The sequence below is a fragment of the Stegodyphus dumicola genome, chromosome X1, assembly GCF_044657685.1.
Source record: "Stegodyphus dumicola isolate Sdum_Otavi_A_Nest chromosome X1, ASM4465768v1".
NCBI lineage: Eukaryota > Metazoa > Arthropoda > Arachnida > Araneae > Eresidae > Stegodyphus > Stegodyphus dumicola.
The window spans coordinates 97,892,744-97,918,806 of NC_140780.1; the positions used below are offsets into that span (position 1 = coordinate 97,892,744).

The 26,063-nt window shown below is 31.4% G+C and overlaps 1 protein-coding gene across 1 annotated transcript in view; it reads left to right on the forward strand.

Annotated features, from left to right (window-relative positions):
- Positions 1 to 26,063, forward strand: part of LOC118183902 (peripheral plasma membrane protein CASK-like) — a 367,998-nt gene that overhangs the window by 102,823 nt on the left and 239,112 nt on the right. Inside the window, exon 7 of the mRNA XM_085807886.1 lies at positions 15,422 to 15,544. Coding sequence (XP_085664012.1) covers positions 15,422 to 15,544 — 123 coding nt within the window. The remainder of the gene's footprint in view (positions 1 to 15,421; positions 15,545 to 26,063) is intronic.

The following is a 26,063-nucleotide window of genomic DNA, read 5'->3' on the forward strand; positions in this document are numbered from 1 at the left end:
AATGAAAATAGTAAAAATTAATTAAAGTAGCAAAAAGTAAATTAATTAAAATAGTAAACAGTATTTTCCAGTTTTAGAAGTTAAAACTCAGCTTCACATATGGTAGCTTGAAATTTTAAGTGGGTAGGTGGGCTTTAAATTGTTAAATGAGCTTTCACACCTTTCTAGGGATTTGGGATACATCTTTGAAAAGCAAACACAACTCTTGAATAATAAATTGTTCTCTTTATTCATTTTCTGCAAGTCACAGCTTATGGACTGTGAAAGACCAATCTGTGTTCAGGTATGGAGAACACTGAATAAAAATTATTAAGTAACATAACATTTATGTTTTCTGTTGCCTATTGTAGAAAATCCTCCACAAAGGCATCTTTTCCTTAGGCAGATAGCCCCAGAGTGCTTTGCCATTTTGCTTTGATGTTTCTGATGCGCAATTCATCATTACTTGATAATCCAATATTTAGTATGCAGGTTTTATAGTGAAAAAACTGGTTGCTAAAATAATATATAAGATCTTTTATGAGCAGTATTTTTTAATAATTTGTTAAAATTTTGGTTTCTACACCTTTTGTTATACTTACAATTTTGTTATGTCATAGTTAACCCCTTAACTGGTCAATTATTTTCCAAAATGTTCCAAAAAAAGCATATTTTTTATTGTATATAATACTTCCTAATGTGGACGTCTTCCTAAAGTCTTGGCTTAGTATAAAAGGAAAATGAAAGAATTTAAAAAAATTTTGATAAATAATGAATTTAAGCATTTTTTTATTTTATAACTTTGTAACACAAATGCCCCTACATGTTGGCTTTTTGTAATCACACAGTTTATGCAGTGAAGATTGTTATACAGATCTCACGAACTGCGAATCTAAAAAATAAATAAATAAATAAATAATAATAATAATAATAAACTTACCCATATGTTAAGAATTCATAATTTCAATACTATTGTTGAGTAGTCCTTTTTCGTGTGGTACAATTTTAAACACGGTGTTAGACAAAGTCCTACGTCCCAATCAATACAGAAATACCGTTTCCTTTCGGATTCTCTTTCCACTTTCATTCCTTCTGGAACAGCATACAATGCATTGCCTGGCAGGTCTCAGTTTCTTCTCTGTTGGAGCAATAACATCTATGAACCGTCTCTCGGTCAGTCTCAAAGCATTAGGCTCAGAACCAGGTCGTCCATATTTTCCATATTCTTGAATCCCAGAATGGTATTTCTCGATAATTCTGTCAACAAGATCAAGTCTGAACTGTAACTGCATTTTCTTTCCACCTTTCTTACAATATATGACATACGAGTTCCATACGGCAATATCAAAAATGTGGAAAAAAATTTCTATAATATTTTTTTCCTCTCTTTGTAATGACTTCAAAATTTTTCAAATTTTGGTCCATGCGGTCTACTCCTCCCATCGTGTTATTGTGATCCATAACAATTTTTGGTTTCTGTTTCATTTCAGAGCGGACCTGTATTTCTACTTTTCCAGTATTATGAATAATAGACAGTAATGGAACTTTTTTTTTTTTTTTTTTTTTTTTTTTTTGTCCATCCACTTCATAACAGTAACTTTTCCTCTCTGAAATGCAATGATTTCTCCTTTTTTTAGTTTTTTCTTTTGTATTTCCTATGGGACTTCTTTTCTCTTTAGATTCTGGGTGCCATATGTATCTGTTCGACACAAAATTGATTTATCAGCTAATTCTGGTGACGAATAATAATTATCCGTCGTAAGACAATATCCTTTATGCAGTAACGGATGCATCATTGTCATAACAACTTGTGACAAAATACATAGATTTGAAAACTCTGGTTTCAGAATTGTGTTTTTGCCTGTGTATATTATTATAGAGCACACATAACCAGAAATCAATTCGCACAGCATGAAGCATTTTATTCCAAATCTTGCTGTTTTTAGGGGAATATACTGCTTCCACCCTACTCTTCCTTTGAAAAGCATAAGGCTTTCATCGATAGTTACATCCATAGAGCTGTAATGCATTAGAGAGAGAAACGGCAACTCTGAGCGGAAACAGAAATGTGAACCACGTGACATATGGAACATGTCACGTGGAACATATGGAACATTTCCTAGATCGTATGGAACATTTCCTAGATCGTATTTCCCGCGAATCTTTGTTACCATTACAGTTCTATGGAGAATTTGTGAGAAGCAAGTGTTTTGCGAGTATGCGCATTGTTTCGGACTTCAAAAATTCTACTTTCGTGCTCCGCATATGGATGTAATTCCACATAAGTGAAATGCGGAGGAGTAACATTTCACAGATGAGCTTTTTCTAATGTTTTAAACCCTATTTTTTACAAAATGTAGAGGTTTTTTTAATCCACTCTACTTGCCGTTTTCTAATAAAAATAAATTTTCTAATTTTATATAATATACGCATACTTGAAATAACATTTAAATAAAAGTATCTTAATATATATGTATGTTTTTAATAATTGTGTTCTGAAAAAATGTTAAAATTTTAATAATATAATTTTAATTAGTCTAGTTTTCTGCTTTGGTGACATTTTTTATATGCCAACAGACTTTGCTTTAAATGCATTTGTTTATATATTCTTTGCGTTTGCTTATGCGGAAATGTACTAAGTAGTAATGTATGTATTTAATACTTCCTAATGTGGATGTAATACACTGTGTAAGAACTGCATAAAATTATTATTTTTTTTGACATGAATGACCTTATTTTACCCCTTTTTCTTGCATCTAAATATAACAAATATGTTTACTTTCAATCACGTATTTTCTTTCTTATATCATGTTTCTGGCATTTATTTTAATATTAAGAAAATATTCATTATATAGCAGTTTAATTTCAAAACTTTAATAGTTTTAAGTTTCTTTTTAAAAATAATGAACATTTTTTAAATTTTACCGTCTAAAATTATTTAAAATAAGTGCGACTACATTGTGCAACATGCATAATATATTTATTTTTGCTAGTAAAATTTACCACTTTTTTGTTTCATTATTTATTAATTTACCTCTCTCTCTTCCTTTTAACTTATATCTGCTATACTGACATTCATTTTTAGTTCATTTAATTTAATATCTTTCTCACTTTGATTTGCCTACTCTGTAGTTCTCTGTAATACACCCTATTATCATTAAATTTCCTTTTTGTATTATTTTCTGTTTTCACTCATTTTTCTTATATTATCTATTTTTTATTTTTTATTCTGTCCTAAGTACTAAAAAACCTTCTATTTTTTTAAATTTAATTACTTTATTGATTTTTCATGGCCAATTTTTAGGCTTATAATTTTTCTGAGGCTAAAATCCTCTGATTTTTAGTGTCAATGTAATGTATTAATTAATTATTTTTATGCATTTACTGTATTATAAAGAAAGTTATATGTAATTCTGATTAAATGTCATTAGATGTTATTTATTTGGAAAATGCAAGTTTTTTTAGTTATATTCATTATAATATATGCATTATGATTGAATAAAATTCCTTAAATTTATAGTTAACTTGAAGTTAATTACAATAAAAAGTTTTCCTTGTATAAAATTTAAATTTTACGATATACTAAATTCATCAAGAATCGTTCTGCATTTGAATCTATCACTGAAATTTTTGTATTTTTAATTTCAGATTATTATTAATTTAGTTTGTTCTCTCCAGTATTTTTTTAAAAATTATTATTATTTTTAATTTTGTAGACGCCGATGGACATTATAAATGTTATTCTACAGCATGAAAATTATCCTGTTAAATTTTAAAATAAAGTGTCCAGTTTTAGAGTAATTATTAATTTTGGCTGGTGTTTATCGATTTAACCTCTTCCACAAATTCAAGGGCAGCTTCTGCGAAATGTCATCTTTCTAAGTTCGCATTTCAAACTGAGAGAAAAGAAGGGAAAAAAAATCACCAGCCATGGCGATAGTACGCCAAAGTCTGGGTTGAGTTCCATTTCGTGCCCAAACTCCTGCAGCTCATTCCTGTGCCGCTTTTTCACCCGGTTTTGAATGGCGATACTCGGTCTAGTATATAACAGGTCTATGGTTATATCACGTTGTGGTGTCACCGTCAAAAGAAACTTATCATTCAGATGTTTCAAAGCTGGCCATAATTTCACTAATTTTGGGCATTCGTGAATTTGTGCATCAAATGCTGAATTATCCAAAAAATGTAAGTATCGTTGCAAAAGATGAAATCGACGCTGAGTCATTATTTGGGAGGAAAAGGGCGTGTATGTGAAATGTCTCTTACTCCAGTACTGATCAATTTCAGGCTTCTTTATTATTCCTTGGAGTATAGCCAGAGCAAAAAATATATGCATCTCTTCCTGAGTTGTTTGTTTCCAAAATTTACTTTTTGAGAATTTTTTTGCGGTGCTTGACTGGATACACTGTGTCGCATATCTGTTTGTTTCTTCTACAATTTTATTCATCAGAAATATGATCAATTTGTATATTTACTGCTGGAACACCAGTAAAATTAAACCTGGGACATGGAAGAAGCAGGTTTTCCACATCAATTTCAATAAAACTTCTAGCAGAAGTCAAGTCTTCATCGAAGCTGACCTCACTACATGTGTCATCTGAAGAATTATCCAGAACATTACAAGACAGTTCTGAATTTGAATCCAAATCATCAGAAGCATCTAACAATAAAGTATTATCATCTATTGTATCATCCATAGCTAATGAACTTTGAATTCACAACCAGATAACCGTGTAGCAAAACTTTCCAGAACCAAGAATGCAAAATATTTTTAATTTCCAATAACAAAAGAAAAAACTTGTTAGAATGCTTTTAAATGGCATGGACAAGCTATGCCATCTATTGAAATCTTCTAATACTAAAGTCTCTTGTTCAATATATTAAAAATATGGGCAAATCAAAACAAGAAAGGGAGAAATATCAATTCATATACACTGTACGGGCAAACCAGATGCGCCCAATGATCAGTAGCCCGTACGCTGTACGGGCAAACCAGTTAAGGGGTTAATGTCCTTGTTCTAGTAATTCATATTCGCTAATAGCCCTGCCTGTTGGAAGTTACTGAGACTTTGGCATTTTTCCTTAATACTATACAGAAGGTGACAATTGTTATCACCTGATTATTCAAAATTTATAAAAAATGCAGACATAAATAAGATAAAAACTGACATTGAGCTCATTTCATTATCTGTAATTTGAACAAAAAATTATTAATTTATCTCTCATCTGAAAGGGTAGGGATGAATCTCTCTCTTTCATCTAATATTCTATTCTGTAGTGATTTTTTTGGGGGGGATGTTGAGAATTATTCTGGTTAAGAACATAATTTGAGATTTTTATAGCTTTGTAACAGCTAGTTTCGTTTGCACTTTCAGCTGAATTCCTATGCGTTTATAAATGCCTCCTCCAGTTGCATTGCTTTGCTTAGATGTAGTGTCTTTTCTTTGTTGCATTTGAAAGCTGTAAATTTTTGTGAAGTTGGGAGGAGCTACCTCACAACTTATTGTTTGCTTCTGAGGAAGAGAGACCCATATCTGATCGGCCTTAAAAATTCAACGAAACATTATTCAAAATCTACACTTGCTTAAGGCTGCTTTTTTGCCTAATTAAAAATTCTATGCTAGCATATTTCGGCATCTTTATTTTGCAATTTTGTTAAGGTTCATTTTGACATTTTCAGTGAAGTTTATTGTTATTTTATCATGTGCCAACATTATTTGTTCAGATTCTGCAACTGAGTCATTGTATAACCTCACTAATTTAGCAAATCTGCTTTTTCCCATTACCATAAAATACTGCCATTATTGCCAAATGATTTAACGTAATTGTAATATATGTGTAGTTATGTTAGACATCTTATGAAATATTTTTAAGATAATGGCACTGTATTTGTAGTTGAAACTTTGTTCTAATTAAAATAAAGTTTGTGGTCTGAAATAGCTAACTGAGTGAAAATTTTAATTTCAAAATGTGCTTACGAAAATCAGATTCTTATCATTGAACTTTTGCACTGAAGAGCCATTACATCATAACCACCTCCATCTATAACAATGGGAGAGCCCAGGGAAAAAAACACTACGTTTGCACGGCTGATATTAGAGTATATAAAGCGGCTATGCATTGTCTTTCCACACATAGCACGATTAGGGACATAATGGGAAAAGCAGCTGATTTATCAGACTTTGATAAAGGCCAAATTGTTATGGCTCGGTCACTGGGGACATCACTATCAGAAATGGGGCTTTTATTGGGCTGTTCACGTGCAGTTATGAGCACATATCAAAAGTGGTGTATGGATGGTGAAATGACAAGTCGCCTGCCAGCAGTGTGTCGTCAATGGCGCATTGATTCCAGAGGAGAGCGGAGATTGCTACTCATTGTTTGCTGTGACCGAAGAGCTACAACAGCCAAAATCACCAGGTACAATAATGGCAGCCCAGACAATGTTTCTCAACACACTGTGCAGCGTACATTGCTATGCATGGGCTTATGCAGCCGGAGGCCGAAGCATGTCTCTGCACTGACAACACGTCACCCCCAGTTGCGTCTGCAGAGGACCAAGAAATATCTGAATTTGGCATTAGAAGAACGGAAGAAAGTTACATGGTCTGGCGAATCACGTTTTCTGGTCCACCACAACGACGGGCGTGTGCTAATATTCCGATTTTCATAGGAGACCCTGGCTCCCTGATGCACAGTTAGATGGAGACAAGCCATTGGGAGGGTGTATTAGGGTGTGGGAAATGTTTTCATGGAGCACATTAGGGCCCACAATCCCCATAGAACAGTCTATGCACTGTGTTGCAGACCAAGTTCACCCATTCACTGAAAAAGTATTTCCGGCATGGGATGGTGTATACCAACAGGATAATGCACCATATCATAAGAGTCGAATCGTCATGGGGTGGTTCAAGGAACATTCCAGTCACTTTCAAATCATGCCTTGGCCTCTAAATTCACATGACATGGTGATTGCACTTGGAAAACCAAATTTGTGCTGCCACACTACCCTCTCGCAACGTTTGGAAATTGCAGGACTAATTGGTGAGTGCTTCGTATCAGATACCTCAGAGTACATACCACCACCTCGTGGAGTCAATGCCACACCGGGTGCTGGCAGTTTTGAGGGCTAAAGGTGGTTTTACATGTTAACAGGGTGGTCATAATGTATTGGCTCTTTGGTGTATATTCAGTTGTTACAATAAGAACAAAGTCCTTGTGTTTTTTGTAATTTTATTCCTAGTGTGATCCTAAACTACAATATTTATTTTGGTAGTATACTTGAATATTCAAGCATCTGCAAGTTAAAATCTTGCCCATTCTCTTTCTCAGTCTCTCTTTTTTTCTGATAATGTTAATTGTAGTTAACTTATTTAAACTTTATTATGGCTCCTGTGAAATAAAATCTTATCAGACAGTTTGTTGCAGCAAAATAAATCTGTGAAATTGTTATATCTACTAGAACCAAAAATAAAGATAAATATTTATTTTCTTAATGAGTCTGATATGTTAAAAATTTTCCATTCTGAAATGCTGTGAGTAATGCAAAATATTCCATAATGAATCAAGCATGCTGGTAAATACGAGGAAACTTATTGCTTCTGGAAGATATTAAATGTAATTCCTTAAACTGTATTGGTGAGAAATGAAGTATTGATGAAAAGTGGCAGATTAGCATATCAGTATAATTGAATCATTTGGTTAGATTATTTGTTGTTCAGTTTTTTTTTTAATTTTATTTTAAATTAGGAGAAATATTTGATTTTTATGAAATTGCATGCAAGATCTCTTATTATTTCAGCGAGTGAAATTTGAAAATGCATCTTGAAACAAGGGTGTTATTGAATATAATTTGAAATGATGAAATAAGGATATATTTTTGGTATATAAACCATGGATTTGATCTAGCTTTATAAGCTATTGCACCTTACCCCAATAATAGATTAAAGATCTGCATATCACAACATACTTACAAATGCCACTTGGCATAATTGATTTGTGTAATTTATCAAACTCTTAGAGGCTGAAGTAAACAGTGAAAAAAAAAAAAAAATTGCAGAATTATAGCTTCAGAAAAATACACAAATTCAAAAGGGTTGTGAAAAAAATAAACAAATTTATACAATTATTTGGGTAGATTGAGTCCTAGAACAAAATGATATGCAATTTATAAATCCAATATTTGAAAAATCAAAATTGTAAGCAAATTTTGGAAACATAGAGACCACGTTAAGTTGTAAACAAGCTGTAAAACTGAAAAAATAAAAATTTACAATTTTAATTGACCGAATCTGAAAACCTGTAATACAAAAGTAATCCAGCATATGAAGAAATCAAAGAAATAAATTAAAAGTTGAACAAAAAGTACAAAATAAATAACAAAAATAAAAGAGTAATCTTTTAAAATCTGTAACACCAGAGCAATAAAAGTTTTGAAATGAAAAAAATATGTTCACTTTATAATAGCAAGTCAAAATTTATAAAGTAATGAATTAAGAAAAGCTTATGAATTTTAAACTGATTGAACTCACTAAGAATAATTAGAAAAAACTTCTGTTGGAACATAAAAAAGTGTAGTAGTAAAAAGGAAAAAACATAGAATTACCTGGATTAGGGATCCAAAAAGAAGTATTAATTTACTTCAGTTCAACAAATGGAATATGTTGAAGTGTAAATACCAAAATAATTAAAATTTTTTTGAAAACTGAAGTGCAGAATGAAAGAAAATTTGTTTTGTAAAGTAAAAAAATTAAAAATTATTCTAAAAGTATCAAAATTTAAAAAAAAAAAAAAATTGAATAAGAAATAAATTAATAACGGGTAGTATCAAATAAAGTGTGAGAAGATGTAAGCAGACTAGCAGAATGCAAACAGTAATGTAGAAAAATTGCTATAAATTATAGGTAATCTAAAAGAGAATAAAGGCAGAAAACAAAGTTGTCAAATGTAGAATATAGAACACTCAAGCTGGAATTTTTGACACTTAGAAGCTGAAATAGGTCCATCTTGTTAACAAAGGAGATAGAAAACTTTAAAGTAAACTTTCACAAAAACTTCAAAATTACCACTAAACCACACTATAATAAACTATAATAAATTTTTCAGTTCGTATCCACCTCCAAAATTTCATAGAAGTCCAATTAAATTCAGATTTATTGCTAATGGAGTAAGTACTTACAAGAAAATAACTGATATTAGTTTCACTAAAAGTCTAAAAAAAGTATGTATTGAAGTTCAAAAGCAAACTAATACTGATATATATAACTACTGGATTATCAACTATAATAAGTAGATCATTAATACTCTTAACAAACAATAAATTTACAATATTAACTGATGCAATTTTGAAATCTTGTACACTTCTTTGCCAATTAATGAAATAAACAGTTGCTTAATTCAACTCTATAGCCTATTTCTCAGCATTAAACGTTTAATTAATTTCGAGAAGTGGCACTCAGCTTAACTGTACACTTTTACCTAATTTTATTAAATATCAAAAGAAAATCGTTCTATAAATTAGCATATTCCTATGGGAACCAAATATTCAACTGCCGCTTGTAACCTGTTCCTATTAGTTAAGGAATATAATTTTATTAACGATTACCATCAACCAAAACTTTTTAAATGTACATGCAGGTACATTGATGACATCATTGCCATTAACAATTATGATGAAACTGAAAAACGAGATATCTATCCTAAATGCCTTAAGCTTAATAAAACTAACAAAGACACCAAAGTAGATTATCTTGACCTACAAATTTACATTCTCAACAATATTACTTTATTTGATAAAAGAAGACTTTTTTCAATTTAAAAAAAATTTAACTCGTTAATTGGAATTCTAATATCTTCAGAAAAACTATTGCCAATACTATTTTTAATCAAACAAAAATAATAAAACATATTTGTAATTACAGCAATGATTTTCCAAAAGAGCTTAGTTTATTAATTAAAATACTAAAAAATAACAAAACTCTACGTAATTTCATCTAAAAACCATTTAGTTAAAATGCACTTGTCGGTTTAAAAATTTACATCATCAAACTGCATCATAGGCACCTAAACCATTATGGCGATCTAGTTTGGATGTTTTGGGCACAGTTGAATTAGGCATTCTTGTTAAAATTCTAACACTGGTTTTAATTTAAATTAGACTGTCTAATAGTATTCTCTCTCTTTCAGTAACAAAATGGGCCTACTTCAGCTTCTAAGTCCCAAGAAAGCACGCTTGAATGAACTCCGTGTTTTGTAACCATTTAACAACATTCATTTTCTGCCTTTATTTTCGTTTAGGATTCTTATGACACCTGGAATTTTTTCTTAATTCCTAAGTTGCTCACATCTCACAGTTTCACCTTCACAATTTATTTATTTAATTATTATTCACTAAAGTGCTGTTACAGGTTTTAGAAACTTACTCTTCTATTTTTGTTTTGTATTTTTTGTTCAAATTTTCATTTATTTCTTTGATTTTTTTTCATATATTGAATTACTTCTGTATTACATATTTTCAGACTCTGTCAACTGAAATCGTAACATTTTATTTTTCAAGACTTTTGTTTGTTTACAACTTATGCTATTTATTCTAACCTGGCCTTTATGTTTTCAAAATTTGATTATAATTTTGTTTTTTTTTCATATTGGATTAAAAATTCTGCATATCGGTTTCAAGTATTGGAGTATTATTTTTGCAAGTTTTATTTTTGGACTCTCTCTACCCAGAATAATTGTATACATTTGTCTTTTTTTTTTTTTTTTTTTTTTTTTTTGGCAATCTTTTTGAATTTGCCTATATTTCTGAAGCTACAATTTTGCAATTTTTTGCACTGTTTCCTTCGACCTACAAAGGTTGGACTGATCGAAATTACTTTTATTGTTTTTCTAAGACTATTTTTAAATTTTAATCTTTAAGGTGCCTTTGTTAGTTCAGAAGTAGGCTATTTTATTTTTTATTTACTTCTTTCATGTACCATTTTCCTGATGATGGTACAGTGAAAGAAGTAAATTTCATATTTCACTTTTTGTTTTGGTATATTTGAACCCCCTATTTCTTTTGGAGTTTTCCTTTGGGCTTCTGTGGGTTTTTTTTTTTTTTTTTTCTTTCCTTTTTCATGTTTTCCGAATTGAATATGCGATGAATTTTAAATGTATTTTTTTGTTTGATTTTATTTTGCATTATTATCACTACTTGTTGTTGCTATCAGCAAGTAATTGAATTAGGTTTTAAACAGTTAGTACATTCATGGTGTAAATTGCTTAAGTAAAGCATTATTTTGCTTAATTTCAGGGAGAAGAAATATCTCTCATGGAATTAAGAAAAATGAACGTATAATTTTTTTTTTAATTAAGAGTCTTTCTAAGCTATAGTGACCCGGAAATTTGCTTAGCTATCAAAACAAAGCATTTTTATATGGGATTTATCTGTCACTGAAATTTGAACCATATTCTTTTCTGGATTAAAAATGTACTTTTGTACTCAAATAGGAACAGTGTGTATTTCTTTTGAATGTATGCAAAATTTAACTTTACAGAAGTATAATGAATAATGCAGAAGTTACTTTTTTTTGTTTGAAAGGCGTATTGAAATGTATCTAATATATTTGTTCTGTTTGGGAGGGGGAAGTCAAGAGATTTTGAACTTGCTCATATGCTGTCATATTTTAGTCTATAGTTTGCTTCCAATTTTTGCACCCATGTCTGTGTTCTGCTAATAGAATGTAGGACATGTAACTGCACTCGTGTCCAAAATTATCTTTGCATGCATGAAATCATTAATTTCTCATAAACAATGAATTATAATTGTCTGAATTTATATGAAATCATACATAACATTATAACACATAAATACAAAGGAAAACATTTAAGAGAATGGCATATAATAGAAGAAAGTAACATGGAACAATAAAAATTATAATAATACTGTTCAAATTTTGTATTTGAATAGCTAATTTTAGTAGAATTATAATTAAAATTGTTGTATTTCCTTGTGTAATGCGGTGCGAGACAAATTTTAAGTGAAAGCTATGCCAGAAAATTAAGAATACAGGGGCACGTGCATTTAATACATGGGTATCTCTTTAATTTGTACTGAAATTGAATTAATGTAGTTGATTACTGTGTTAGCTGTAACCATAATTCCACACTCTTATTGCTTTCCAGTAATTTCGAGAAACAGAATTTGTTAGAAATATCTCGCCTACTGGTTGAAAACATTAAAAAGCCAAAGAAAGAGCATCTCAGTTCAGTTGCTTAGTTACTGTTGTTGCAAGTTGTTTAGTCGGCATAAACTGAGCTATCAGAGTTAAGCTTTCTCTTTAGATGTGCACTTTGCATTGGTTGTATTTGGTTTTAGTAGTTTGAAGTATAACTACTGATTATATTGCTGATATTGTGAACACTTGTATGAATATCTCTGAGAAAATTCCAGAGTTCTGATATATTTCTTTTGATAAGAAAAAATTTTATTAATCTTTTATCGTACTTGTGCATTCAATCTATTACAAACCCCTATGCATGTAACAATATGTTACAAAGAAAACTCGGGAAAAAAAAGAACAACTCGGGAAAAAATTAAGGCTTATGAATTAATGGAATATGATATTCCCTGAGATATCACAATGTGTTTTCATGCTGGCAATAGCATTGTTAGCTGCAGTTTTGGGAATTAAGTTCCACTCCTAAAGTCTTAGATAAGGTTCTGAGGCATCATCCTCATATCTCTGGGCAGTCCCATATCTGCTGTTTAAAAAGTGCAGGGGTGTGCACTGCGAAAAAAAAAGATATGGGACAGTTTTATATCTCCTGTTCTACTGGACCAATTGACAAAATTCAAATTGCGTTTTTCATGTCTCGAAAGCGCGACTTAGGTTATTATTAGATTTATATACAGCATTGTTCTAACATAGGTATTTTGACACAAAATCAGACTTTTTCTGAAATAACATACCAATTTTTTCCATATTTCGATTCTAGGACTTAAATTATGCCCAGATATTAAATTTTGTAAAATTTGGTGCGAAATTTACGGAGAAATTAAAAAATTTATCTTGGCGAAATATTTTCAGTTTGGCCAAGAATAATTCACTTGGCGAATTTCTTAATAATATGGCAACAATTTTCCTTTCCCTTTCATTATGCCGGAGCGGGAAAAAAGCACCTTGTTCCTACCTTTTTACATTGTGCATAAGTGGGGAAAAAGTCCCATCATTCCTACTTTCTAATAATTTTAACAAAGGGCGTAAACCACATTTTCGTTATTATCGCATTCAACAAATTTGCCAAATTTCAAAACGCGCCAATATATAAATTCACGTATATCATCGGACATTTTGAATACAGAACTGTGCTTTTTTGCAGGTATGCTTAGAAATACGTCTACTTTAAGACAATGGTAAAAATTTTATAGATTATTATTCAAATTTTTTAAAAAATATTTATAAAAGTTATTTTAAAATACAAATTTTTAAAATATATAATAAAATTTGCTTGAATTTTATTTGGAATGAACCTTAATTTCGAAATGTGAAAGGAAAAATCCAATAAGTTTAATAAAAAAGAGAGATTAATAAATATATACCAAACTCAATTAATATTAAGGAGCTAAAATTCTGAGAGCTAATTTTTTAAAAACTACTCGGGCGATTTTTACAAAACTTGGTAGTTTAACGTAATTTGAATCGTAGAATTGAAATATGAAAAATATTGGTATGTTATTTCAGAAAAGGTCCGATTTTGTCTCAAAATACCTATATTAGAACAATGCTATATATAAATCTAATAGATATCCTAAGTCGCGCTATCGAGAGATGAAAAACGCAATTTGAATTTTGTCAATCGGTCCAGTAGAACGAGAGATAGAAAGCTGACCCTCCTTTTTTTTCCCTGGTGCAGCGTACATCTGTCAATAATTATTCCTTCTCCCTGCATTACCAAAACAGTCACATTCCATAATTTTCGAAGGAAGAATTCATGTCCCTGACTCCTTCTAGATGTAAAAATATTTAGAATAATATTTATTTAGAATAATATGTTAAACTAAACCTCAGCTCATCTTTAAAAAGAACATTGGATAACTGATACTCACTGTAGTTCTGATATGATTTGCACCAATTAAAGCACTCTGTCTTTTGCTTGACAACAATGAAATGCATACCCTTGGCTTTTTAAAATATCCTTACAACATATGCAGAATTCTGAAATTGTTTACATAGTCTACAGATGGTCTGTCTTGAAATATTAACACATACCACTGCATCAATGATTGTCTCGCTTCTAAGTGGTTGGTGATTCACCATTTCATAAATGCTTCCAAATGACACTTCAGAGCCATAACAAACTGTTTTAAGTCCTTACACACTGAAATCAAATGCTGTGAATTCATAAATTCACTCAGATGTTCTCCTTGCACAAAGCACTTGATTCACCATCAGATGTATTGGTTCTAACCTAAAATTCACCATCAGATAATGTAACAGCTTGATTTATATATCAGAAAATGTTTGATCACTTTTGATTGGAATAATGCTAATTAAGTATTCCTTTCTGTGAATTCCTGGCTGAAATGATTTACGTCTATTGGATATTTCATAAGATTCTATTATTTTTGAGTATGGGTAAGATAAATTTGGACATGACTGCATTTCAAACATCTGATTTTAAGGAAAGAGAAATAGCAAGGGGCTTATTTCTATATTTTGAAACAAAATGTTAAGCAAATTGCATAGTTATATATTCTGCTGTGTAATGTCTGCATGGGAATTTGTGAGGTTAAATTTGCAGGAACCTTGGTACGGTTTAAAATAATCGCTTACTATTTTAATCTTGAATATCAGTGCATGAAGCAGTTATTTATCGTTAAACTGTAATCTGGTAGTTTCTCTAGAGTTTGTATCCTGGCGCAAGAAAAAGGTAGCTCCATGAGTGTTTTCGTGCTTTTTATTGAACCAATTTATTTCAGAAAGTTTTCCAAGAAGCTACCGGACACTGTTTTGTAGGTTTCTTTTCACAACTAAATGTTCAAATTAAAACTAAATGCAAACAGGACTTTCAATGGGTAATTGCTGTTGTATGGTACCTCAAAATATATCAATGATTCAAGCACTGTCATGAAACTTTGATTAACAGTCAAAAGTTGTCATTTGAATGGAAGAATTTTTCCTGCTGTGTTTAATAAAGTTCTAAAAGTTACTTATTTCCATAAATTAAAATTTTAGGGTTTGGGAAAAGGGATCAAAATATTTTCTTTAAAATTAAGGAATCTTTGGTAAAATATCTATAAAAATTGTATATAGTGATAGGAGACATTAGATAGTGAATAATTATAAATGAAATTAATGAAATATTACAAATTTGGCATAAAATTTGTCAAATTGTGTGTATTCATTAATTTAAATTATTTAATATACATATGTGTAACAGGCGATATGAATTTTATTTGTAGTTGGCTGGGAAACATTGGGATAGTATTAGTGATTTTGCAAAGGATATGATCCGTAGAATGCTCACAGTTGATCCTATGTACAGAATAACAGTAGAAGAAGCTCTTCAACATTGGTGGATTAAGGTATGATATTTTCTTCTTTTGCTTATTTCCCCTACATGTTTTCATAATATTACTATATTTAAATTATTTTAACTTCTAATATAATATATTATACCTATTTATTTTATCTTTGTTTATTTATTTATTTTGGAATTTATTATTTATTTGGAAAATCAGTATTATGTTTAAGCTTTTCATGGTAAGCAAAAATTTTAAATTCCTTTCTCTTAGCGTTAGTATATGCCATGTGTGAGATAACTTTATCATTGTTACATGTATTGTAAAAGCTCATTTCTGATACAAGAGTAAATTTGATAACATTCTAAATATTTTGATCATGTGTGAAATTTACAAGTGAAAGAAGCCAGTTTGTTATACCACATGTCACATAACATATCTGGATTATTTGCATGCATGAAGATGAATTACAACAATGGGCATTATAGTGAACAAAAGCACAATATTTCACTGTGAAAATTTTTATTTACTATTTGAATGTATGCATTATTTTAGTAATAATAGTGTGTATAGGCCAAAAGCGATATTTAATATGCCTAACTGACAAGCAAATCTCCTTTTCATTCTTGTATTAATTACACAATTAATCATACATAATTTATTATACACACAGTTAATCTCTCATTATTCTCTACCATTGGATGGCAAAACACAATTAAATGTAATAGTAATGACTTTTTTATATAATGGCAGATTACAAAGACAACTGTAGACAGAACAAGAAAAATAATGACATAAAGAAATATTGTATTTAAAATAAGTTAAATTTGATATGTTAAAATTATTGAAAATTCTTCGTATTTTTGTAGAGACGTTAGAATTTTTTTGGAAGCAGGAGACATGAAAAATTAGCAGTGCCGTTGCTGGGACTCTAACCATGGTCCTCTTGAATATGCGTTGAGCGTGGTTACCACTGCACCACGAAGGCCTGCTAAGAAGGTGGGAGAAATACCTTGTATACTCACCCTTTTAAAGGATAACTGGGGTTTTAAGGAACCCTGTAGCCAAATCCTGGTAGTAGAGAATCATCATCCACCACCTTTTTTAGTTTGGGTGCCACTATACTATAGAGACATTAGGTTTTTTTTGATGAAAAATTAGCAGTGCCCTCCCCGGGATTCGAGCCACTGTCCTCTTGAATATGTGTTGAGCGTTGTAACCACTACACCATCAAGGCATGCTAAGAAGGTGGTAGAAATACCTTATATCTTAATGATTATTAACTGATACATAAAGTATAAATTTCAAATTAAATATTGAAGAATAAATTGGCATGCTTATAACAATGTTAACATAATCAAGTGTATCAATTTTAGTGGCTGGCCTGTCTGCCCAGTCAATTTTAGTGTTTCACAATTTTTCTGTCCCTTTATTCCTACACTGTTCAACTTACTCCTGATGTTCATTTGGTCATTGTATACTGGAGTAATTTATTTTAGAAAGGCTGAGAAAATGCACGGTAGAAGGGTTGAAAGTTCTGTGTTGCAACATGGTGTCATTTATATCAGTTCTCTAGTTTAAGACAGTTTTTATGAGCTTATTAATATTTTTACTCTTTCCTTCTTTCTCATTCGTGACTTTAATAAGTAAGTGTGTGTTGTGTCCTTAATACTATAATTATGGCAATTAATACCCAGGATCCTATACAGTGTGTCTCATAACTCTATTTACAAACTCCATGTATAGGTAGATCATATCAATATAAATCATATTAACATAGGAAAGCAAGACCAGGAAATGTACGAGTCGCATTATACACAGACACTCTGGGTTGGCAAATGAGGCTTTCAATGCTATACGGAGAACATGCATCATTTTACAAATCCTGAGTTGGCAGATGTCTGCTTGTGTATGGGTCAGTTGATGATATCGAAATGTATCAGGGAAGGTACCACCAGATGTGTTTAATATCATCAGGTTTTCGAGCATCTGCATCAGTAAATGTATGAACATGGATCCTTCCTTGTTAGATGCAGGATACCATGCAACCACAATAACCTGTCATGGAAGAAAATGTATTGCATGCTGTGAAGAATAAACCGGACACAAGCATACATGCTGTTACTGCTGCAATGAAAAAATCCCAAGCTCGCATATAATCTGAAGCACATCCCATTATAACAGATAGATTATCTCTGACCCATGGATATATGCAGTGGTTTTCACAGCAGAGCAATAGATGCCTGAAATTCCAAAATTGTATTCTGCAGATGAAGTGCCCTTTTGCTATGAAGGGGTCTTCAGTTTTCGTAATATGCATGTGTGAGCCCAAGAAAATCTGCACAAGTCATGATCACATGCTTCACAATACTTGATTTACCATTCATGTGTGGCAAATTATCATGGATGACTGTTTATTTAGCCCATACCTATTACTAGCATGACTGGATACTCAGAAGTATTGGACTTTTCTGGAGGAAGCTCTACCTAATTTACTGAATGATGTTCCCATGACTGGGCATCACCAATTGTGATTTTCAGCATGGCAAGGCTAAAGTCTGTAGTGCTAGAGCATTTGGACTGCACCTTCGGGAATGGAGACCCATTGCATGGCACCCTCATTTACCTAATTTATCTATCTAGCTTCAGTTTCTTTATGTGCAGGATATTTAAGGCCATTCTGTGGAAAATAATCCCTTGCTTCTGACTTGAACCTCTTGGTAATAACTGCTATTACTACTGACTGCTAATATTGATGAAACACCACTTGATATCTTTGAATTTCACAGCCAACTGTACAGTTACATTTCATCTAATAAAGCACTGTTTTCTGTTCTGTACTTTTGCTGAGTCTTTGTGTCTCTTATATTTCCTGTGGGAGTAGTATGTCTAGTCATGCTTTCCTATGTGAATATGGTGCATATTGATACTGTCTATGTTCTCTCAAAATTCGTACATTGAATTTTCAAACACCCTGCACACTACATTTTGTTTCTTAGCGTCTCATTCTGGAAGATACTGTGTGCTTCTATTATATATATACTTTTTTACATATTATTTTTATCTTTTCTCATGGATTTTCAGAAGAATGGCCCTAGTGTTAGGACAAGTTTATAACCATATTTCTTGAAAATTCATGTGGTTTTTATGTTATTTAAATTACAGGGCCCTGTACCAATGAATTAATTTATATTTTGTCTTTGTGTACCTTTAACATTATTTTACCTTTTCTCGTAATTTGCCTGCTGAGTTTTTTTTTTAATTGAGGTTTTCTAAAAATCTGGGTGGATACCTGTTTTTAATCTTTTGATGTGGCTGAATATTATTTTTGTTGATCTTAAACAGCATGCTTGTGTTGTGTGTTTTAGATGTAGAATGCTTTGTTTAGGGGTTTCTCTTGTATCTTTTGAAGTCCTGATTCTTAAGTATCAAAACTGAAGCATTGTTGGGAAAAACTTCTGTTGTTTCTACAGAGCATTATATTTTTTGGTACTTCTTCATTAATAGGGCAGCAATCATTGCCAAGCATAAATGTTGGCAATACATGTAGACTGAAATAGTAATGGTAACCCTAATGATATATTTAAGATATGTTGGTACTCTAAAATATAATCAAATTTTAATATAGTAGTTTTATAAAATAAAAAACTTGCAATCCTTTCTTTTGGAATTTTGGCTCTAAAGCAAAACTTCATTTTGGAGTTATTTAAGTATTTGGCACTTCATGATTATCTACACCTCCCACCGCCAAGTCAAAAACTCCTTATCCACATGAAAATGTATGAACTCATTGCCAATTAATTTTTGCCGATCTAATTTATAAAAGGAAACAGCTATTTAAAAATAAAATAGCAATGCATTAAGAATAAAGTAATAATAATCATTTCTGTTTACTTTTTGTAAAAACTGAAGTAATAATGCCATCTAATGCGCAATAGGAACAGCGTCTACATTACAAATCAGTTCAAGAAAAAGATATTCATATCCGTTGCTATAACTGGGCAAAGATTTTGTACACCAGACAAAAACAATTTTTGTCGACACACCAAGAGGGAAGAACTATTTATGACCACCTTTTTTTATGAGGATCATTCATGTTTGTTTTTGTCTCTTGTAATGACAACTAGTTAGTTTTTTCCATCAGTTCTTTAGCTGTGCATGTGAACATGGAAAGTAAAGATTCCAGTGCAGGTTGTGTTTCAATAGCTGAGTTTTTTGCCAATGGAGAATCTGCTATGTTACCACCATAAATTCACTTTGTTATGAAAGTTTTAAGAGCAACCACACACTAAACTAGGACCTAATGCAAACTTTTTCATTTTCTTTTCTGCAGGCAGGGATTTGTGAGAATGAAAAACAACAAATTCTCAAAACTTTTAATGAACTTCAGAATTAGAATACCCAAAACTGTTATCTTGCTGGTCTTATAATGCTTTTGCCTGGGATGCACAAACATTGTTGTTTTGGAAAAGCGGGATCTTCAGACAGTACATCTTACTCTTATCTAGTGCACTGTTTGCAAGGTAGGCAAAATAGGAATGTGCAAGTTTGTATAAATGCCTTTGCCATGGCATTGCAAAAGTTGAATTAAAAATATAAAATATTTGCCCATTGACAGACCACCAGTAGCAAAGCAAAAAACATACGAATCAAAAATATGTAATTCCTGGGGAAACCATGTCTGGAAAAGTTGAAATTATCAGCTCTGTTATGGGAAGAAAGTCTTATTATTTCTTAAAACAGAGTAAGAAAATATACCTGCTGGAAGAGTCAAACAGCACAAAATTACATGACATGTATAAAACAAATGGTGCAGTGTTATATGATAAATTCAGAAATTTTTTTATTTCTAAGTTTAACTTTGGATTTGGTTACCCAAGAAAGAATGCTCAGTATTTAAATATTTCAGAATTTAAACAAGAGATCCAACACTATAATTATGATTTGCTGAAATTCGGACTCTCTGTTTGCTTTTTTTTTTTTTTCTTCTTGTTAAAATGTGTGTTGCTTATTCCTCAGCTTCAATGACTGTCTAATGATGTGATACATTTTATAAAAGTGTGGAACGGGCTTGTGAACATGTTTATGTTCATCAAGAATGTGTACAAATAAATTAATATGTTGCTATTGGCAAGTCTGTCTCTGTTATATCATCTTGTGTATCTATGCTATCTTCAAATTCCCGAAACATCTGCACAAATTTATCATTTATATGTATGCAAGATATAACAAAATATGATGGCTGCTTTAAAAAACAATTGGCGACCTCAAAATTAACATTATAAATTTGGTGCTTTCCCCTACATTCATCTGTTCCCCCAAATTCGAGATTATCCCAAATTACATAACACTGCTTTAAAAAGGTAACTGAAACTAATATTGACTAATCATATCTTAGAATACTTTCTGTGCCTACTCAGTGCTTATACTCTATAGGTGCAGAAAGTATTCTAAACTATGATTGGTCAGGTATATATAGTATATATCTGTTAAATAATGGTTGGAATTTTATTATGAATTTTTTGTACGATGTTAATATGTACAATATTTTCTTTAACATTGAAATTACACAAATTAAAATTTATTTTTATCAAAATTCTTGTCAATGGCTATAAATTGTTCTCCCCGATGGTCCTTCAAATGTATCTAAACCAAATGGCTCACAGTATTTAGCATGTTTCACTTCATTGCTGTCATTCCTGTGGATATTTTTTCTGATGCATCATTAACAGAAAAGTGTGATTTTTTAAAATTTTATTTTGCAGCTAGAAGAGAGGAAAGAGACTTTGTGCAACTAATGCGTTGTACGGTTAAATAAGTTTTTAATTGTATACTGACATAATTCTCAAATGTCTGTCAGTTAATTAATTATTGTAAAGATGGTTATGAGGTAATAATTGGAAGATTTCTAATTTTGGCATTGATTAAATTTCGAAAAAATGTTGCCGATTATTAACTTACGAACTATGAGCAAATTATTTCATGTGTAAGTTTGTATTTACATATATTCATTCTTTTATAATTGCCATGAATTACTTGAGGGTGTGGGAGATTTTTCTCAAAAATTAAAAAAGAATTATGAGAACTTTTCTTAACCACTTTTTAACTCTATATATTTATTTGTATGACATGTATGTTCTGTAATTTAAACTGTTAACCAGTTCTTCACTAGATCCCTATCTCGATTGTTCAGAAGTATTACTGCTATAATTTCTTTGTTGTTATTTAATGTTTCTCAGGTGACAGCATTTCTGCAGCTGGTATTTAGTCTTAAAAGCTCTATAAGGTATTTCTTCCGCCTTCCTAGCTTGTCTTCGTGGTATAGTGGTCAGCACACTGAGCTGGTATTTCAGAGGTCGTGGTTCGATTCCCGGCGAAAGCGTTGGCTCATTTCTCATCTCTCTGGCTTTTCCAATTAATCTAATGTCTCTACAGTGGTGCCTGTACTAAAGGGGTGTTGGATGATGATTCTCTTCATCCAGGATTTGGTGATTGGGTCCCCTAAAAACCCCAGTAGCCCTTTAAAAGGGGGAGTATATAAGGTATTTCTCTCGCCTTCCTAGCTTGCGTTTTTTGTGTAGTGATCAGCACACTGAGCTGGTATTTCGGAGGTTCGTAGTTCGATTACCGGCGAAGGCGTTTGCTCATTTTTCATCTTGCCTGCTTTCAAAAAATATCCTAATGTTTCTACAGCTCTTCCAGTTATTTATTTTAGTGGTAAAATTAGATTTCATTATTTAAAAACACATACTTATGACTGCTTGCAATTAAAATGTTATTTTCTTTTATCTTTATAATTTCTGCATAATTGGATACAAAATTGCATTTTATCTTATTATGGAACTGAAAAAATATTTTGCCTTGCAAACTGAAACCCGTGAATTTGTAACTGATCTGAATGAAGAGAAAGATAATTTGCATTACAGTTTTGCTTCTAAATTATTGCGTCTTCATTTTCTCAGAGTCAAATGAAAGGCTATTTATAAACATTTGTAGAGTATATAATGGCAAGCATAAGGATAATTTTATCAAATTTAATCACTTAACGAATTAACCTATTATCAGACTAGGCAACTTCTGTAGCCCATTGAATAGAACTTTTTGAACAATGTCTGCTTCTGATAAATTTACATAAGTACAGGATTTTTAATCTTTTAGCATTCATACTCCTCCATTAAATAATATATATATATATATATATATATTAATTAAGTTAAAATTAAGACTAAACAGGCAAAAAAAGTAAGTAGTTATAGAAATAATTTTTTTACTCATTAAAATTTCATTAAGAAACTTATTAAGTTAAAAAATGGCTGTGCTGATTGAAATTGGAGTTTGAAAGAATACTTGGAAAAAATTATATTTAATTAAATAAAAATACATAGTGATATTAATGTGAAATAGAAGAAGCTGTATGATTATTTTCAAACTCTTATGTTGTGAATAGGAAGTAAAAGTTTTCAAGCAATGCTATTTATTCTTCCTGGCAAAAATATTTCTTTTCTGTACTCTTAAAATTATCTGACGCACTGAAGTAGTAATTTAAATATTTTTCGCACCTCAGGAAATTAAAAATTTCTCCCCTACAAAATAAACTTCCCAACTAATAATACATAAAATGAAAAAAAAAAAAATCCTCAATTTTTTTAAATGGTACAGATTTCTGACATATTCTATAGATGCGTTATTCTTTGAAAAAAAAAAGATCAAGAAATTATCATTTTTTGTTTATTTTATTATTTTGTTTTTAATTTCCTTTTGTTCATTTCGTTTCTGTTAGGAGGTTTGATTTCCACGTTTATGCTTCATTTTGCTTTTAATTTGCGTTTTCCTTTAGTTTCCTACTTTTAGTAGGTGTATACAGTACAAAGTTCAAAATCCGGATGTCTAATATCCGAAATGATTACTAAAATCCGGACCTCAAAGTCACAAACTTTTTATTGTTTGCTTTATGCATGCACATTTGATTTTTCCTTCCACAGTAAAACATGAGGAGATTTCCACTTAAAAATTCTGATTCTTAATTTCACTTAGGCATTAAATTAAATACCTTGTTATGAAAAAACAATCATGCAAACATAAATATGTGAGATTAATAATTTGGCTCTGAAGCTTAGTATCTGCTTGGTATAACATCTCAAACAAAAACATTCACCTATTTTATATGCCTGATACCGACCTGGCGAGTCATTATTTGTTATACTTTGCTTTCATCACCGCATGTTTATCAGTATATGACAGCTTCAGTAATAACTCATGCATTGATGTCTAAACGTTTTTTATATTAGTAATTGAATAACAAGAGGGCAACCTTTTATGCTAACACTATGCTTGGTGATGATTATAGATTTTTAAATGCTCTAAGAAATGTTGACGAGGAAAAATTCAACAAAGAATTCTTTTCATATGCTAAAAATAGATTTTGTTAGTGAAACTCGTGGGCCAAAATATTCCATTTAATGCTATTTTAATTAAGAATAACTGATATGCTATTCATAATAAACCCAGAAGCGGCGGCAGAATAGAATAGAATATGTTGGCACCGGATGGCAGAATTTAGGGAAGACAAAATATTTGGAATTTGGGGAAGCACTAAGCGGCAAAATTAAGGGATAAGTTTTTTATAATTTAAGGAAAGCACTGAGATTCAAAGTTTAGCCCCGGTGAAAATTTAGAACTTAGGAAGGCACTTTGTAGCAGAATTTAGGACCTGCAGAGACTGCACCAGGCAGTATCTGGCGCATGAGTATCAAAGTACAAAGAAAAAACAAAATGTAATTCAAAACCATTCAAAATAAAAAACCAGAAGCCCAAGCAACACCTTTTTTGACAGCATCTGTGCTGATATGTTATATTCAGAGATGGAAACAGATGAAGGCCTTGACCTTCTGAAACATCTGCTTCCACACTTAACTAAGAGTCAGCATCGGAAAAAACAAGTCTCCGTGATAGCCACCCTCATTTCTTGGAACTGTCGAGGTTACCTCTAAAGCCTTGTATACATCAAAGACCTGATTGATGCTCGTAATCCTGTGTGTATCGTGTATCACACTGCATTAAACTCTGCTCAGGTCATGTAGAATAAATATACTTATAAGTCCATACTCACATCGGTCGTTCTTGATGTCATACTGGAGTAAACAAAACGTCTTTATAAATCAAATACTATGTACAAGTAATACAGTCAAAAGTCGTTAATTCGGACACCCATAATCCGGAATGATCTATAATCCGGACCTCAAAGCTGAAAACTTTCTGCGCATGCGCCGAGTTGACACATGCGCATAGGCGTTTACGCGTGCGCGTAATACCTTTACGACTGCGCATAGGTGTGTGCGCAAGCACAGAATACGTTTTTGCGTGCGCGTTTAATGTATAACTAACGGTATAAGCTAAAATTATTTAATTATCTATTTCAGTTAATGTTGATGATTGCCTTGTTCCTTAATCTTCGAACTGGATCCGGCTTATTATTTTTTTTTAGACTGCAAGAGCAATTTTATAAAAGTAAACTTGAACTTTCGATTATGTCAAATAGAATTTCCGATGCTGGAGCTCCCAAAGGATCTACAAAACGAAAGTATGTTTCGATGTCCATCAAACAAAAAGTGGAATTGCTGCAAAAAATTGATAAAGACATGAAGAAGGTGACAGAGAGGTTAGTGAAAACGAAAAAATTTCGATTGACAAGTTAGTCGGTATTCTCGGCACAGCAATTACGGGACTTGAACAGCGGAACTTTGTAACTGAACAAGAAATTATGTCTGTTTATAGAATTAAAGAGAATGTATTATCACATAAAACAAAGCAACTTAAACAACTTACATTGAAAGAAATGTTTAATAAAGTAAACAAATAAATATTAAGCTTTTTTTTTTGTAAATTTTGATACCCTTTATATCATAATTGTTCTGTATTTCATAAATTCCCCTTTCATATTTTTAATTTTAGAATTTCTGCATGCCATCTTACGAGATTTAAACTCATGATCTATAATCCGGAAAAATCGATAATTCGGAATCGCGGAAGTCCCGACGAGTCCGTATTAACGACTTTTAACTGTATATATATATTTGTGCATTACATGAAAGCTGGTTAATAAACACTCAACCACTCTGTTTACTCTCTCTCACACTACAGAAACTCTTTAATTAACTAAACATATGGATGGCCCAGCGCCCTCTATAACTTTCTGTACATCATTCCCCACCTGTACTCGTTCAGAAGAGTACCCGAACTTACACACTATTAACATTAATTAACAAGGCTTAATGCTATATAGTACGACATATAAATGACTATCTCTATATATTCCTATACTAATTTACATCAATAATATAATAATGTAAAAGCTCTAAATGATATTAAATGTCCTAAATTAAATTTCAAAAGGATATAGAAGCTGGATAGCTCTTCTGAAATGTCCTTTTGGTGTGCAAATGATGCATGCTCATATATGTCCATCTCGTCCCACAATTGCTTCTTCAACTACTCCCATATCCCAGAGTAACTTGGATTGTTTTGGTACTTCTACCAACACATCATCTCCAGTCTTAAGGTTCTGCTTAGTTGTAGGATTAAC